We start from the raw sequence: 19,193 nt of genomic DNA, 5'->3' as shown, positions 1-19,193 counted from the left end.
GATCAATATGGTCAATAACGTCATCTAATACATTCATTTAAGATTGTACTGTAAAAGAAAATTTCTGTCCCTCGCAAAATAAAAATCATTTTGATCTTCGAAAAGTTAAAACGCCAGACAGCGGATCTTTTTGCAAGATAACAATATTCTAGCCGAATTGCAACAATATGGATCAATATGGTCAATAACGTCATCTAATACATTCATTTAAGATTGTACTGTAAAAGAAAATTTCTGTCCCTCGCAAAATAAAAATCATTTTGATCTTCGAAATGTTAAAATGCCAGACAGCGGATCTTTTTGCAAGACAATAATATTCTAGCCGAATTGCAACAATCTGGAGTGAAATAGAAATTTATATTCTTTCTAAATATGTTTGATAGGTTGAGAATAATATAACAGTGTTATTAAATTCTCCTAATATTTTCACTATTTTATACCATGCCTACTCATTTTTGTCAAAAATGCATCAAATCCGTTGTCGTTAAGACGAGTTACTTATCATTTTTACCACCAGTGTATTTGTTAGACTTTGTTAAAATTCATTCATGATGAGTCTGGCCCGTTAATTACGGCAACAAGGGTTTGATACTCGGAATTTTCCGCATTGCATCGCAAAAACACACCGTGGAACGTGTCGAAACGATCAAGTCAGGTGACTCGGAAATATCGTTGGCCGAAAAGTTGCTTTTATAATTGAATTAGTTGGTCTTGTAATATGCGCGCACAACAGTTTCCGAGTGTGTGCCGCGTGCTTCCAATATGGAGACTGCAGTGAAGTGTGATGGGCGGGGGGTAATTCATTCATTACAACCCGGGCGTTGAATTATGCAGCATGCGTCACTCAACGTCAACGCTGCGCAGCGTTCCGCTGCGGGGAAGACGGCGAAGAAAAGACGGGGGGTGTCCGCGTGGAATTTTGTTCGGCGAAAGTACAATCTTTTTATGCCGCGACTTTTCCTCGCTGCTGCGTTATTAAATAACTGCGACGGCTTTGTTCTAAAACAGCGGGATACCGGGCCGTATCGAATCTCGCCCTCGAAAATAATTCACCGCACCGTCGCCACAGTGGTCTAAAACGCGAAATTTAGTGACATTTTTCCCAAAAACCAACTGTATCATATAGATATCTGTTGTGTGTTTATTGCTTTCTAAATATCCATCAACCTCGAAAATGAGAATATTAATAAAATTTAATAAAAACCATTAGTGTAACAAACAGTTAAAATTGGAAGTTTTGAAGATAGCCTTTCTCATGGAAAAAATTGCTTTTCTTCTTTAAGATGCCCTGACGATCCTTTTTAATATTTTCCTTCCAATTTTTTTTTAAATAAAAGGTTTATCTTTAAGCTGTAAATTACTATTTGTCAATTGAAAATTAGTATTTGTAATGCATTAAAAATGTTACACTAAATGTAATGAAGAAAATTTGCAAAATTATCAAGACTTCGCAAGGAATATCTTTTGAGTCATAAGAGGTCATAGAATTTGACAAAATGGAATATTTTCAGCATACTTTCCTCTATGTAGTCATGCAAAAATCATTTCCTAGATCGTCCTATATCAAAAGTTATTATTGTTTAAAGCCGTCCGTGCGGCTGTGCGTATTGGTTCTCGCATCTATCGTCGGGACTCCGTGACAACTAAGAAACACTTTAGACTTGAAACACTTCAAATCTTTATGCTATGCTACAATTTTTTGACCGTTATATACTATGTTTTTTCCTTTTTATTTAAATTTTGTTTTGTGCAGTTTATATTTAGTGCGTACCTCAGTATACTTTATGCATTAGTTCAGTATTATACCATCGTTTAGTACAGTTTATATTAATATACAAGGAGAATTAAGTATAATTCTCCGAACGCGCGTTGTATACGTTTTAAACAATCATCTTATACGACCGTTTCTCCCACCAATATTCAGAAAAAAATGCTATCGATGAATTGGTTTGCCCGATCGTCAATTTCACGCCTACTCCAAACTTATATTGTTGTCACGTCGTTCATCATCACACACTCACTGCAACATACTTTAACTCGGCACGAGTCATACGTTGTTTACAATAATTTATATTTTGTATTTGTTATATAATTTGTGTTTGTTATATTGCGTTTATATTTATATTGCGTGTTTGCGTTTATATTTTGTGTTTGTTATATCTCGTTCGTGATAAAACATATCGTTCCACTAATATTTGGTAAGTACATAAATAGTTGGACATTTATTACGTTAACTATTTTCCGTGTTCAACATTTCTTCCTTTATTATTCTGCTATTTGTTATTTATTAAGAATGAAGGCGTTCCGTATATACAAATCTGAATTTATTATATTTATTACCACGTTTTTATTAGCTCGCTTTCTTGTTTGTTTGTTTGTTTGTTTGTCTGTTCGTCTGTTTGTCTGTTCGGTGGCAAATTTTGCAATGGATTTTATTATTGTTTACATTTCACTTTGTGCATTATACAGGTACTATAGATTGTGAATTTATAAGGATCAGATAAATTTTCTCCGGAGGCTTTGGAAAATCAAGAAACAAATTTTATTCAAATAGCGATTTCTCAAAAATTTAGAAAAATAATATATTGACTAAGCTGAATGTATTCCGTTTCAAAAAAATTTGCTAAAAGTTGTTAAATTTGTAAATATGTTTAAAAAATGGTAAAAAAAAGCTATTACATAAACGAAAAGTATACCACATTATACATGATTAAAAACGATTACATGTTAGTATCCTACACCCCAAATTTCACGTCGATATCTTTAATAGCTTAGAAGTTATACCAAAATGTCACTAAATTTCGCGTTTTAGACCACTGCGTCGGTTCTCTTTCTTCCACCTTTCTCCGAGTATATCCTGCGAGATAAACTATAAAAATTGTACCACCGACGCGCGGGGCACGTGTTAAGTTTTATTCGCCTTTTCTTCTACTTGATCGATACCGTTCCCTTCTCCTCGGATACATCGCTTGCAGAAAAATATTTCAAGCGTGCGCGAGCTGTTATTAGAAGCAGTTAAAACCCTTGTAGGAAAAGGGATCCTCTTTCTAGACGCAATTCTGACGTTGGCCGGCTTCTATCTGAAAACCTGGATCGTTTATATGTACGAAGCAAAATATTTCACGCTATTCAATCTCTTTCTTTCCAATATTTATTTTTCAACGCTAATGCTTGAACAGTAAATGTAGCTGGCTTGCAACAGGCTTGGGAAAAAATTTAATCAACGATTGACGAATTTTCTACTTGAATCGTTCATCGCAATTAACAATTAAACTCCTACTTTAGTCGTTAATTGCGGTTAACGATTACATTCTTTTCAATTGTAATCGCCAATCGGATAGTTGATTACTGATTAACCGCTGAAATTTCGAAATTGCGTACTGAAGAGAAATGTAATGAATTTTTTTTGTTGACATATATTTCTGTCAATTCTCCGCTGTCTGTCTTTTTCAACTTGAACAATTTATTAAATCAGTCTCCTATTTTTCGATGATTTCTTTTTTTTTAATCAACGTTTCACGATTAATTTCATCAATCGATTGAATCAATCGTCGATTTTTCAATGGTCACCTTTTACAATCGTACACATTAATCAATCAATCTCGGTTAAAATTTTAATTGATTAATGCCCAACTCTGGCTTACAGCAGGGACCCTAACTGTTATAACCAAAAAGAACAAAAGTCATGGAATAACAAGTATTTCATCGACTAAAATCGTATCGGTTACAAATAAAGATTATAAGTAAAATTTGTTCTCTTGCTGGTAAATGTTATCGTCGAGAGAAATTCATATCAATCACTTATAACAGTTATCAATGAGAGAAATTTATTTCGATCGCGCTCATAACAGTTATCGACAAAGGAAATTTGTAATAATTATTATTGAATAGCACAACTTTCAAATTGTAGACAATCAATTATTTATGAATATCATGGATCATTGTTATGAGTGATGTAAATGAATTTCTCTCATTGATAACTGTTATGAGCTATCGAAACAGTTTTTCTTCATCGATAACAGTTATCGAGGAGGATCCAATTTTTTGAACACTAATAACTGCTACTTGTAACCAAAAAGTATAAAAATCGATATTTCTTAACCATTTCGTTCTTCGAATTTTTTTTCTCGTTTCTCGAATATTTGAAAACAGTCCTAATCTTGGACATCTAATATTTAGATTAATAATTATTATTTACGTTAAGTTTGATTGCCAATTTATTTTAAAATATCAATATTATTATGCGTGATAATTATTTTTTGTCCGAGGGCTTAAATTATATCTTTTTGTCTAACAAAAGTTCGAACTATAAATGCACATGATTCGCATGTAAATACACTATTTTGTATACTGTTTTCAGATGAACTTTGAATTTATTTTTAAATTTCAATTGATGTCATAATGAAATAATATTCACATCTACTTGTAGCTAAGAGAGAGAGAGAGAGAGAGAGAGAGAGAGAGAGAGGCCTCAGAATATATAATATAATTATTTAATCTCTTAATTACTGATTTTACTATGAAAATTCAATTGTCCAGATTTAGGTATCACTTTTGGACTGTCCAGACTTAGGACAATTCACCTTATATTAGAACAGGTATCGCAGGATTTTCGTTGATTTTTCCAAAGCATAGAACAGTAAAAAAATTAGCCGTATAGTTCGTGTGTTTTAGAGATTTACAGCGGAAGGTGCCCTGCCAGGGCGTCATCAATGGAAATACTCTAACCCTGCCACGCGGGTCTTATAACGATCAACTATTTATGATACATACCTACGGCAAACACTTTCACCGTCGTTAAGGTCATGAGAGAATAACCTGACGCGCGTATCAAGTCGATACTTTACTCTTTCATCGCCAACGCGTAAATGACAGAAGCCGCGCGCTGAAAGGTCACGCCGCGTTAGGGGTGCGAAACTTCGAGTTCAATGATCAGAAAAGTTTGTAAACATCAGACATTAGCATCTCCGAGAGATATTTACGCGCGATAATAACTTTTTCCATTGCTGCAGATAACACGGAAATGTCTTTCTTTTCTTCAATCTAATTTTTTTCTTTAATTAAGAGTTACAGCTCTTTTTAAAGTGAGAATAGAAAAGAATGATAGAGGAAAAAATCGTATGTCATAATTAGACTGCGGATTTGATGCATTTATGATAAAAATGGATACGCACAATGCAGAACAGTGGTCATATTAAAAAGATTTAAGAACATCAGTGCATTAGTTTCAGTGCGATAATATAGTTAAGAGAATAAACAACAGTGAAAAAGAAATCGTACATCAATTTTTAAGGTGTTGTTGCAAAGAGGAGGCTTCGATCTTCAATTCTGTGGAGAACTCGTTCACGAGAAAAAATTTCCTATGCTTTTACAGAGGTTTCGATTCATGGCATTTTTGTGGAGAAATGGATCCACAAATTGTCATCTGCTAAATCAGGCAACGATATCTTTGAGTGATTCTGGGAACTAGGAAAAGTTATTGCTCTTTTTAAAGTGAGAATAGAAAGAAATGATAGAGGAAAAAATCGTATTTTTCTGTTTTAAATTACATCAACGTTACGTACAATCATAAATGTATACTGAAACGTATCTAATGAACTTATCTTCAAACCAGACCATTTTGAAATGTTTTTAATGTAATTTATTAATTTCCAAAAACATATTTTCAAACGTTTTCAAATGTAAATAATTAAAGAGAGTACTTTAAACAGTTCGAACTAAAACTCAACGAAAAGAATCTATTTCAAATAAATTCTTGAAAGACACCATTAGTTTCGTGAAAGTTTCAGGATTCACTCGAAAATTCGAAATAAATTGTGTCCGTTGCTAGGCTTCGTTGCCAACAAATCAATTATTATGCGATCGTAAGTTCAACAGGAGTAATCTGGTGAACTTCTCGTTTTACAAGTACATAGGAGGAGCATGTCTTTCATCTTCTCCCCCACAAAATGGAGCCGCACATGTTTTCATTTTACGTAAATCGATTCCTTTCACCGAGCTACACATAAAAGTGAACTGCATCTTCCCGCTGCATCATTGCATTTAAAAAGGATCTTAAGGGAGGCGTCTTAGGGAAGCAGATATTGTGAAGTCATTCAACTTTCTCATTTCCCGTAAGATACATATCGCTCCGTAGCCAGGGCCATTACTGATCTTATCGTTCGAATACTTTCGTTGCTCGCTCCGGTAATATCGATCTAAATCAAGTCGATTGTTTCAGCCGGTCTACCTTATACACGTAGCTCGCAAAGTACTAGGAAAATCGAAAATAATAGCTCTTATCCAGACCACGAAACGCGTTATAACTGGACAACGGATTTTATGCGCGCTTATGATAAAAATGAGCAGACAAAACTTAAAACAGTGAATACAAACATTTAAAAACTGTGAAAAGATGAAGATATTATTATTCGATCGGTTACAATTAGTTACATAAGAAATAAATCTTTATTTAGCTTCATTTCCAAGCAAATCATAAAAGGTGAGTCACCTAACGTTGCAACCTCAAATATCGTTGTTGTTTTTAAAGATAAGTCAAATGTCTGAAGGACAAAGTTGAATGGTACAATGGGGCTCATACGATACCAAAAAAATGTTTGTTTTTATGTAATTTATTTTAGAGATATGAAGGTAACCTTCATTTTTTTAAATGGAATGCCCTATTTTTTTTACCATAGATCGATAGTGTATCGAATTCTCAGTATAAAAGTGTTGACCTTCATATGTCCTAAACCTAATAGTTAACGAGATATTATCCAAAGAAGAAAGGAAATTGTTTCGATAATATCTCGTTCACTATTAGGTTTAGGACATATGAAGGTCAACAGTTTTATACTCAGAATTTGATACTCTATCGATCTATGGTATAAAAGATAGGACATTCCATTTGAAAAAATGAAGTTGACCTTGGAATGACCTTGAAAACATGATGAAAATTTAAAATGGATATAACTGCTGAATCAGCCCCTCCTTGGCTTAAACTTTTTATTTGAAATATTTTTTTCTCTGGAATTTAGTTTTCGAGATATGGCAAGGATAAATGCCCCACCCAGTATATCTATAAATATATTATATATTTAATTTAATATAAACATTTAAGTATTATACGAAATTCTTTTCATATAGAAAGAATACTGCCCATAACGAATTCTTTTCAAGAGTGTCATATGTCCCCAGACAGCACACGGCGACGTCTTAGAAATGTCCGTTTTATGTCTATTTTAGGTCTGGAAGTCTTACGTCCTAAATAGACATCTTTAATACCGTAAAAAATGTGGTTTCATATACCCATAATCTAGCTGTATTAGCATTGGTATTATTTGTTCGGGTTAGTGTCTTTGTTTCAATTTCAATTTTAATTTCAATTTCAATTCCCATTTCAATTTATATTCTAATTCCCATTTAAATTTAAATTCCAATTCCAATTGCAATCTCAATTCCCATTTCATTTTCAATTTCAATTCCCATTTCAATTTGAATTCCAATTCCAATCTCAATTCCCATTTCATTTTCAATTTCAATTCCCATTTCATTTTCAATTTCAATTCCCATTTCAATTTAAATTCCAATTCCAATGTCAATTCCCATTTCAATTTAAATTCCAATTCCAATTGCAATCTCAATTCCCATTTAAATTTCAATTTCAATTCCCATTTCAATTTAAATTCCAATTCCAATTCCAATTGCAATCTCAATTTCTATTTCAATTTCAATTCCAATCTCAATTTCAATTCCAATTTCAATTCCAATTTCAATTGCAGTTCCGATTTCAATTTTAATTCAAATTTCAATTCCAATTTCAATTTTTATTGTGATTTTGATTGTAAATGTAATTTTAGTTTTTATTATTTTTATTGTGATTTTTATTGAAAGTGCTGTTTTTATTTCACTTTTTATGTCAATTCCACATGCGTTCTTCTGATAAAGCTATTGGGTTAGCAAGAAAGTAATTTCGGTATTTTAAAGTAAGTAAATTTAATTATTACGCAATTGCTTATTATACAATGCTTTTTATTGAAGGAATGTTGTCCATCGCGAATTCTTTTCAAGAGTGTCATATGTCGTATTCTCGAAATTTTTAGGAATCTCAAAATTTTCGGAATCTTGCAAAACAATTTTGGCCAGGTTTTTGGTCGAAATGCCCCACTGCGCGTCGGTCAGTTTACAAAACAAGTGACACGAACTCTATCAGAACGACGGCAAACAGTCGTAGAGAAAGATGGTTGCCGTTTAATCGGCCGATCGGAACATTTTTTGTAATAAAGAGCAAATCGAAGATAAACCGAAAATCGTATCAGGACATTAGCAACGACCCCCGATACATCTCCGTGTTTGCTACGGCGCGCCAGCACAAAGCTAGCCGAGAGAGAGGCGTTCCTATCGGCCGTCGGCGTTATTTCGCAAATAGAGCAGAAGAAAAAGATGGCGGGGGCGTACGGAAAGTTTTTTGGAGCCGTCGTGAATTGCGACCGCGGATAAATTTACGCGGCCTGGTGTCAATGGCGGTTAGCAGAGGAACCTATCCGCCATGGAAGAGTGGAGGACCTCGCATACGGAAAATGCGGTTCCCGTGCAAGCTGAGGGGAGAATCGCGGTTGCGTTACTGAAGATTAACGACTCGACCCGCCATCGATCTCGCAAACTTGAGATTAGCCGAGCAGGAATGATAATGAAAGATATACACCGCGGTTAGGCTACTGTTTACTCGTAAATAGTTGAGCGCTTAGTGCAAATAGATCGACGGTGGCTCGGCACACTAAAATATTAGCTGCGTGGCTCGTTCGACACGGATCACAGATTACAGTGCCGCTGATTATAATGGATCGAAATCAAAGTACCAACTGTCATCTTGCTGTTCGAAACATTCGCGAAAGTGTTCCCGGGCACACTTTAAAAAAAACAGTTTTGTTTTCTTGGTAATTATTTACTGTAGGGCAGGAAGTGCAATGTAATTTTTACGATATGTATTGTGGAAAATCAACCGAAGTCATTTACGGGATTCTTCTCTTTTAAATATCTTGAAATAAGAAATATATAACTTGCAGACAAATTTATATATGTATGTATGACAACATGACTTGTTAGAGCAAGGAGTTCCAACTTGTAGCTCGCGAGCTATTCAAGGCACCTTCCCAGCTTGGATTCTTCCCCCACTCTTAGACTTCATCGTTATGTTGAACAACACTATGCTTTCTGAAAATTTCATCTAATATCATAGACACGGGAAAAAATGTTGAAACAGGAAGTACTAAGAAGTTGCTTTTTGCAACTGTTTTATCCTGTGGGGCTATAATAAAAATTTGGAAAATACGTTTTGTAGATCAGTGTCCATTATACATCCCGAAAGTTTCATCTAATATCATAGACACGGGAAAAATGTTGAAAAGATTGAAATTGGTCGAAATTGCAGAGAAAGTAGTATGAAGTTATTTTTTACAACCATTTTCTACTGTGGGGGTATATTAAAAATTTGGAAAATACGTTTTGTAGGTCAGTGTTAATTGTCATACATTCTGAAAGTTTCATCTAATATCATAGACACGGGAAAAAGTGTTGAAGAAATTGCAATTGGTCGAAATTGCAGAGAAAGTAGTAAGAAGTTATTTTTTACAACCATTTTTTATACTGTGGGGGTATATTAAAAAATTGAAAAATACGTTTTGTAGATCAGTGTTAATTGTCATACATTCTGAAAATTTCATCTAAATTGATCGACACGAGAAAAAGTGTTGCAAAAATTGCAATTGGTCGAAATTGCAGAGAAAGTAGTAAGAAGTTATTTTTTACAACCATTTTTTATACTGTGGGGGTATATTAAAAATTTGAAAAATACTTTTTGTAGATCAGTGTTTATTGTCATACATTCTGAAAAGTGTTGAAAAAATTGCAATTTGTCGAAATTGCGGAGGAAGTACAAAGAAGTTGTTTTTTTACAACCGCTCTATTCTGTGGGAATATTGAAAAAATTTTGAAAACACGTTTTGTAGGTCAGTCTCAATTATTATATATTTTGAAAATTTCATCAAGATGTGAAAGGCCGAAAATCGTGAGAAACTGAAATTTTCACCAACACGAAACGTTTGTAGCTGATTGGAACGTTGACAAATTTGATAAACGTTGCACAAACGATAAGAGGAAATTTATAAAATCGAACAATGGCGTAGAAAATATTGTTTCTCGTTCGAAGAATGAAGAGATCCATTGACAGAATATAAAACGTTTCTCTACACCGTTTCATTTCAGAAAGGGAATCCGAAGGAATTGACACACGCAATTTGTATTATCTCGAGAAAGAATACATGGAGTGACGTGCCCGCCGTTATGCGACTTCGCGGAAGGCATAAAAACGAAAACGCAAGAGACGGGTTAACTTTGTGAACAAACAAAGCAAGAAGTTTTTCGGCGGATAGAGATTTTCCTCCGTGGAAGTATTGAATGGGCTCTCTTCCTGGCGCGAGATCATTTTCATCATCTCGCGCAGTAAAAAACTCGGACATATACACGAAAGTTCCGAGAAACTTTCTAATTTACCGTTCTCCCTGCGACTTTCCCTATCGTCGGAAAGAAAGATGAAATTATTTTAGGATCGGCTGATAATAAACGAAATGCTTTAACATTATCCGTAATTATATTTTCGGTTTTACTTCCATCGCGTTATTTTCTTTTATTCTTTCATACAGCAAGCGTCACAATTGAATTTTAGTTTACGAAAAAGCGCGATTAGTCTGAATAAGAAAAAAAAATTTGAAAAAATTCCTGTTCACTTTTTGCTTTTTCATTTGAGCTTGTAACGAGAATTTTAAAAATGTGTTTTGTGGATTGTTATAAGTTATGTGTGTACATCCCGAAATTTTCATCGGAATTAATTAAACGGTTTACGAAAATCGTGGAATAATAAAATAAAAAATTAATTAAAAATACAAAAATATAAATTAAAAATTTTCTATAAATATATATACAAAACATATTTCTTAAATTTTCGTTCTCAGCTCAAATAAAACTTTTATAAAGGACAACTTTCTGCAAAATTATCATTACATATCGCCTAGTAAATTATCCATCGATTTTGGTAATCAAATTTGAGTCGATCGGTCCATTTACAAAAAAGTTATTCTAATTTAAAGCCTATGCCATTAATTATGAGACTGGCTGTATTTCAAACTTTTCAATAGTGGATTTAAAAAGAAGGTGAAACCGAAATGATGTTGGAGCTAGACAAATACTAAACGAAGTTATTTAGCAATATTAATTATTTTTATTCTGTGCCATTTCCAACTAGTCTTCAATAATTTATTTGTCTTTAAAACTGCTTGTGTATTGACCAACGTTTATTTATAATATGTATTGTATTGTATAAAGTATCAAAATGCATTGAAAAATAATGTACGGCAAAATAACCTCTACTGGAGATTTAAATTGCATTGAATAAAAATAGAACTACTTTATTTGCAGATTCCAAAATAAATCTTGCAAGCCCGTGAGGACGTTGTCTTTCAATTTGTGAAATCGGTAAGGGCACCGTGAATTCTAAGATTACGTATATAAATGTTAATCGAGTTAATTTCCCCACAATTTGGGGTAATAGTTAATTAAGCCCCATCCGTTCTACCGAAACGTTTCATTATATAATCACGACGACAAACATAATTGTCTTGACCAGAGTCGCACTCGAAAAAGTAGGATCAAAATTACCCTCCACTTAGGGGAGGGGATAATCGCGATACGTGTTTTCCTTCTGAAATTGATAACTTATTTGTCATGCAGATCGATGTGTTGAAATTTTAGCGATAGGCGCATTAAAAGATTTATCGCGCATGCATATGCATGTTCAGACCGGAAATCAATGCAACGAGCGTATGTGTTAATCGTATCATTACGATTATCATCGCGGTCAATGAATATATGTGATGGGGACGGTACAATCGAAATTATGAATAGCGAGCCTCCTTAAATAAAATCAACAAAAGAATTTGAATGCAATTTCTATATGTATAGTTCTAATATTTCCTTTGGCGAACGTGTGTGATTCATAATAAAACTATAAAAGTTGATTTATCGATTTAGATACTTATGTACAGGGTGTCTCAGCTGAAGGAGGCCACCTAAATATTTCTTTTATTTTTAATGGCACAAAAAAAATATTTTTTGCGGCATAATTTAAGTGGTATCGAAGGAGGAATATCATAGAAGAACAATTTTTTTGTATGGTTATTTTTTCAGTTTTTTCAAGGTCGTCGTTATTTTCTATCGAGAAACTTTTTCTCATTCCATCTTGTTAATGACTTTAGCATATTCAGATGTATTTTTTCAGCCGCCACAGGATGGAAAAAAAAGGTTTTCACGATAAAAAAATAACGATGACCTTGAAAAAACTATGAAAAAATAACGCGACAAAAGAAATTGTTCTTCTATGATATTCCACCTTCGATACCATTTAAATTATGCCATAAATATTTTTTGTGCCATTAAAAATAAAGGAGATATTTAGGTGGCCTCCTTCAGCTGAGGCACCCTGTACATAACTTTTTTACAATTGTACCAAACGACCTAATTTTATGAAATATCGTGCAGAAAAATTGTTACAAAAATTGCAATTGGTAGGAATTACACAAAAAATAATAGTGGCACTTTTTACAACTTTTTTATTTGTCTCTAGATCTGTGTTAGTTACACGCCTACTGAAAATTTCATCTGAATCAAAATCATGGATTTTTAAATTTAAAAAAAAAATCGTGGATTCAAATCCAGAAATTCGTACATCTTTCGATGCGTGTCGCTTTTTGTTAAACTATTATCCATGAAATTTTCAGCATGTGTGCAACGAACATAGATCTAAAAAACGCACATTTTAAATTTTCATTACGGGCCCAATTAAGAAAGTTTTATAAAATTCCATTGTGATTTTTTCGTGTAAATCCTTCCAGTTGGAATTTTTTGCGAAATTCTTTCTTCGCACAGCATTTGGTAAAGCAATGCTTAAAATTGCTCAGAAAAATTAAGTCATCTGGTACAAAATTGTAAGGAAGTTATTATCTTTTAAAAACCGACTGTATATGCGAAATGGACGATACAATTAAAATGACGAATAGCGACGCTCCTTAAATAAAATTACCCAATTCCCATTTAGCTAACAAAATATTTCGAATGCAATTTGCTAAAATATAGTTCAAGTATTTTCTTTGCCAAACGTTTGATTCATGATAAAAATATCAAAGTTGATTTACCTATTTGGGAACTGCGGACTCGTCCCGACAGAAGGAAGATTACTTGATTCACTTACCTGAAACAAACAAAGTGAAAGAAAGATTAAAAGACGATTTCATTTGGTGATACCATTGGATAGTGTATGTGGGGTCACTTTTGACCCACAGTGATGTTTCACTAATACATATTGTCAGTGTCAGTGTCGCCAGATCGAGACTTGTATCCCATTCCACCTTACCCCTTCTACGACGCCATTTCCCATGTCACGTGACTAATCCGGTACTGGCAGAGAAAGGGTAACTTTCCCCCTCAAAGCATTTTTAAATGCACACCAATTGGAGCAAAACCCTTCTTTTTATTTTGATTACATTATCGTGAAATACAGTGGTCGAAATTTCTATAAAGTCATCTTCTTTTTCATAGATATTTTAAAAATATCAACATTTTTGTTGATTTATCGTATCTGGTCTTATGCCTTGTGGATACTCGGATAGAGGGACTGCGTACTCTAGACCGCTATGTTTACTATTTACGTTTGTTTTGATTCTTTTCTGTGTGGTGCAGAACACAAGTGCGAAGTTTCTATAAAGTCACTTAGTGTTTCTCTGTATTCTGAGCACAGAACTACGGAAAACTGCGAATATTCTAAAAGTATTAGTTTTAAAACTCGCAGAAATCCTGTTTGTTATAATTTGATTCACGTGTATGAGAATGCCGAGAGGAAAAGTACTAACAAGTGAAGAAAAAGCATCAATCGATGCTTATAAAGATATGGGCTGCTCTAATCGCGCAATTGCTAAGAAAACTAATCGGCCATATACTGTGATTAATAGTTATATCAATTTACGTGAAAATTACGGAAAAAATCATCTTAAAGGTAGTAATAAAAAATAGTCAAAGAGACAACATTCAATATTAATGAGGTCTGCAGCTAAGGAAAGGAAAAATGCAGCACAATTTCGAGCTGAATTGGAACTCCCAGTAACAACAAGACGTGTGCAACAACTTTTAAATTCTTCTGGACAAAAATACAACGTAAACCAGGCTTAAAGAAGTACATAAATCGGCCCGTATTGATTTCGCACGGGCACAAAACACAGTGACTTTATAGAAATTTCGACCACTGTACAGTCAAACCTGTTTTTATGCGATTTGCTTTGTGCGATTTTTTTATGTGATATACAGTGGGTGTACAAAGTATTCGTACACTTTTTATAAACTAATAACTTTTTTATAATTGTACCAAACGACCTGATTTTTTATAATCAATTAGAAGCATTAGTTTATGAACTGATATGCAAAAAAGATTTTCCAAAAATTACAATTTACAAGATTGCATACGAAAATAAAAAAGGCATTTTTTGAAACTTTTTTATTTGGGCCCTTAATGAAAAATTAAAATATATGTTTTCTAGATCTATGTTCTTTATACGCATATTGAACATTTCATCGAAATCGATTGACGCAGGTAAAAACAACAGGCATCGAAAGATGTACGATTCTGTGGATTTCAAGCAGAAACTGATCAAAAGTTGTGTGAAACTACGATTTTCACCATTTTTAACCGCTTGTAGCTCGTGTGTATGTTAATCGATTTCAATGAAACTTCCAGCATGTGTATAACTAACATAGATCTACAAAACATATCTTTTAAATTTTCATTAAGGACCCAAATAAAAAAGTTTTAAAAACTGCCTTTTTCTTTATTTTTGCATTTGACCTTGTAAATTATAATTTTTGGAAAATCTTTTCTGCATATCATTTTGTAAACCAAAGCTTCTAATTGATTATGAAAAATCAGGTCGTTTGGTACAATTATAAAAAAGTTATTAGTTTTTAAAAAGTGTACGAACACTTTGTACACCCACTGTATGAATATCAGATCAGATCAGCAGGATACATATCTCGGAACACGTTGTCGTTATCAAAAAAGTGTTCCTACAAAAATTGTTTGGTATAACGGGCTACATTACGTAGTATTAATTGTTTTCTTGTGGGTGGAGTGGTGGAGGACGTTCCAAGGTCACCTTGATATTTTTAAATGGAATGTCCTAGTTTTTACACCATAGATCGGTAGAATATCAAATTCTGAGTATAAAAGTATTGAACTTCATATGTCCTAAACCTAATAGTGAACGAGATATTATCGAAACAATTTCCTTTCTTCTTTGGATAATATCTCGTTAACTATTAGGTTTAGGACATATGAAGGTCAACACTTTTATATTGAGAATTCGATACACTATCGATCTATGGTATAAAAAATAGGACATTCCATTTAAAAAAATGAAGGTGATCTTCATATATCTCTAAAAAAATTAGATAATAACAAAAATTTTGTTGGTATCGTATCAGCCCCATTGTACCATTCAACTTTGTCCTACAGACATTTGACGTATCTTTAAAAACAATAACGATATTTGAGGTTGCAACGTTAGGTGACTCACCTTGTATGTATGATTTGCTTGGAAATGAAGCTAAATAAAGATTTATTTCTTATGTAACTATGATAATTGTAATCGATCGAATAATAACATCTTCATCTTTTCACAGTTTTTAAATGTTTGTGTTTACTTTATCGTTCAAAGAGGAAAGAAAATTGTTTCGATAATATCTCGTTAACTATTGGGTTTAGGACATATGAAGGTCAACACTTCTATACTCAGAATTTGATACTCTATCGATCCATAATATAAAAAAATAGATATTTCTATTTTAAAAAAGAAAATTGACCTTCACCTCAACTTGAAGTGTCCACCGGGAAAAATAAAAATCCCACCACATGATGTCCCCCTCTCGGTACTGAACAACTTTCATCTCAAACATTTTTGCGTACAATCAATATTGTTGGAGATATTCGTCTGTAATACTTTATAATTTCCATCCTGTATACAACTGGTACAACTATACGCTAGAAACAATAGATATATTCAGTCTTAAAAAATATGTTTTACAAAATGAATGAACACAGCAACGAATGGTCCAAAATGGAGCCAATATGTTACTGTAATGTAAATGTAGAGGGGCTAACTGTATTCCCCTCAATTTCCCCGTTCTGGCGACACAGCCACTGCCGCGGCGAGTTAAATACATATATTTAAACATTCAGGAAGTTAGCACGCTCAATGAATATTTCTTTCAATGGTAAACACCCACTTCGTTTAAACGCAACTCGTTATCAAGCTGAAAGAAATTTATTTCTCGCCCCCGACGCTTTCAACCACGAAAGGACATAAACTTCTTTGTCGAAGCAAGAGCTATTCAAGACGTTAAGAATCTGAATGGTCACATTCCGCCGCGTTTACGTTTTCCTGATGGGAACCTTCTCCTGTTCCTCTCGAGTCATTTGCATTCGTCAATTGCTTTCTTACGCACACTTCACAAATAAACGCAGGCTGCTCCAGATGGAGAGAATTGTTGAATCGCCACTTTATTGCCGAGATAACTTTCCGCGACACAATTGTTACTTTCGCAACATGATTATCACACGAATACATAATTAACCGTTTCAGTTAGCATTCAACAATATTCCAACAATGTGTTGAAACGAATTGACGAATGTAGAAGTGAATAATTCAACTATCAAGTAGTAATAACTATACTTATAAACTATGTTTATCGTGAAAATTAATAAAAATTGAAGTTTAGCATTACAATCGAATAATTAATTAAAAGAATAGTCATTAGACTGCGCATCTTTATGCATTTGCGGTTTATATAAATTTTCAAACAAATACTGGATTTTCTAGATTATAAATGGGTGGTAGAGGTGGTCTCAGACACCCTGTATATGTATAATATTACCGCATATAAAACTATATACTACTTATGTAATGTTATGCGTCGCGTTTAAAAAGAAATAATTGATCCTGATAAGAAACTGCACTGTACATTATACCATTATAATGACGTAATTTTATTTGTTTTTTAATATTTAACTATGTTCCACCAATCCGACCATCTTGAAACTTTTTTATACGTCAGATAAGCAACAGAACATTGTTCTTGAATTTTTTGGAAGTGGTCACTCGAAGGGTTGCTTGCAATTCCCACCCCTAAAAAATTAAATTATTTTTTTCTACCCTTAATAATTTGATCACAATGGTGAAAAAAATGTATGATATGAAGCAGGTAAGTTCGAGTATTTTCGTGTTTTTTTTTATCCAAATATATTAATTAACAACCGAGAAAAAAAATGATACAGTTAAGGGTATTTACCCTCATATCATCCTTATACAAAGGGTTAGCGACTTAAAATTTTAGGGGGTTATCTTTCAACCTAAAACCATTGTTTTCCGCACAATATCAATAAAATTGTGGGTGGGGCCGCTGCACCTATCTTAGTCTGCTAGGCCCTTTAGCGATTTTTTAGGTCCTATATCTCGGAACCTACTAATGTTGGAAGATTAATGTTTTGTCAATATTGAGACATGATAGCATTTAACAACTGTACGAAATTACATCTCTTCATCTGCCTCCAGTGCCGAGTTATAAGCCTCTAAAAAACGGCTAAGTTGTTTCGTGTAAAAGGAGGTAGTGCGAGAACTTGGCTGGTGCACTACCGTGCACCTAGATAAAACAATGTATATATCCGACGCATGTTGTAGCCGGTACGGTTAGTGTTAGAATACGATTGAACTTTCCCTCCAGCCAGATAGTTTGCTCAGGAAAATAATCACACCGTGTCAACAAATTCTGAAACACAACGAGCACCGAATGGATCAAACCGATTATATCATCGTAACGATAAAAATACCGTGCTTTCGTTGGAAGCTCCGAAACCGATTCGCTTTTATCGGCATCGTACTAAAATCCGTGTAAACGCTCCATGGAACGGTTGTTCCCTCGCAATTTCTATAAAAGCCGAGCGTAATGAACAAGAGTCGTTTATCCATAACTCGTTAAACCGTTCACCGAGAAACGGTTAATTCGCGCGCGATTTTTATGCTGGCGTAAACGAGCAATTTTCGCGAACAACCATGAAAAGAGGAGGGGGGGAGGGGAGGGGCTGATAAGCGCGATGAACATGTCAACAATGTTGCGCGAATTTGAATGTATAGTTTCAGTAATGACGAGAAGACGCATTTGCATCGGTTCTTCGGCGCGCGCGCGCGTGCCCGCGATGAATAATTCAATTCGCACGAATAAACAATACGATTTTCGAATTGATTTCATTGTAACGTCCTCGGATCGAACGGTGCACAGTATCTGGCTCGAAACGTCGAAAAACAGTCGATTTCAAACTTATGCGTAAGTCGTACGTGGTTAAGTATCGCAAGGTAATGTGGGGTCCCAGAGAAGCCAGCTTCAAATTTTGATTTTGATACTAAAAATATTTTAAGAATGATTATTGGTTCGTGGCTATATACTTTTTAACGCTAAACCTACCGAGCACTAAAAGCGATGAAAATGTTTTAGCTTATAAAAACGACATGACTCTATTCATTTAGATTTTTTGCCATTTTTATTACGGTGCGTGCCTGGATAAAGAAATCGATCGACATAATTTCCGCGTGGGCAACTTAACACATTACCGACCGGTGATTATTGCACAATTTTGAAAAATTTATGGTACACGACTAAACACTTTTTAATGGAACCTACAATAGCAACAGCAATTTTCATATTGTGAACTAACAAGCACCCTCAATAGCGTCATCTAATAGTTTCATTTAAGATTGTATGTAAAAGAAAATTTCTATGCTTTCTTTTGGTACAGCACAATTCTTGAAAACCCTATTAATAGGCTTCCGGTTGGTAAAGTGTTAATAATTTGAATAATTGTGAAATTGAAAATATAAAACCGGTCATTTGGCCGGCAGCGGTAGGTTTAGTGTTAATGGAACCTTGAACAGTGACAGCAATTTTCATTGTGAACGAACAAGCACCCTCAATAACGTCATCTAATAATTTCATTTAAGATTGTATGTAAAAGAAAATTTCTATGCTTTCTTTTGGTACAGCACAATTATTTGAGATCCTGTGAATAG

At 33.9% G+C, this 19,193-nt stretch overlaps 2 protein-coding genes across 9 annotated transcripts in view; both read right to left on the bottom strand.

The window, feature by feature from the left end:
* Positions 1–19,193, bottom strand: part of Cask (peripheral plasma membrane protein CASK) — a 601,001-nt gene that overhangs the window by 405,141 nt on the left and 176,667 nt on the right. The gene's annotated exons all lie outside the window — the stretch shown is intronic.
* LOC143218504 (uncharacterized) overlaps positions 11,053–19,193 on the bottom strand; it is an 86,319-nt gene continuing 78,178 nt past the window's right edge. Inside the window, exon 3 of the mRNA XM_076443721.1 lies at positions 11,053–13,279. Within this exon, the coding sequence (XP_076299836.1) occupies positions 13,220–13,279 (60 nt within the window). The 3' untranslated portion in view covers positions 11,053–13,219. The remainder of the gene's footprint in view (positions 13,280–19,193) is intronic.

The sequence above is a fragment of the Lasioglossum baleicum genome, chromosome 19, assembly GCF_051020765.1.
Source record: "Lasioglossum baleicum chromosome 19, iyLasBale1, whole genome shotgun sequence".
NCBI lineage: Eukaryota > Metazoa > Arthropoda > Insecta > Hymenoptera > Halictidae > Lasioglossum > Lasioglossum baleicum.
The sequence above is the reverse complement of the archived record's forward strand: the minus strand, read 5'-3'. Positions and strand labels throughout refer to the sequence as shown.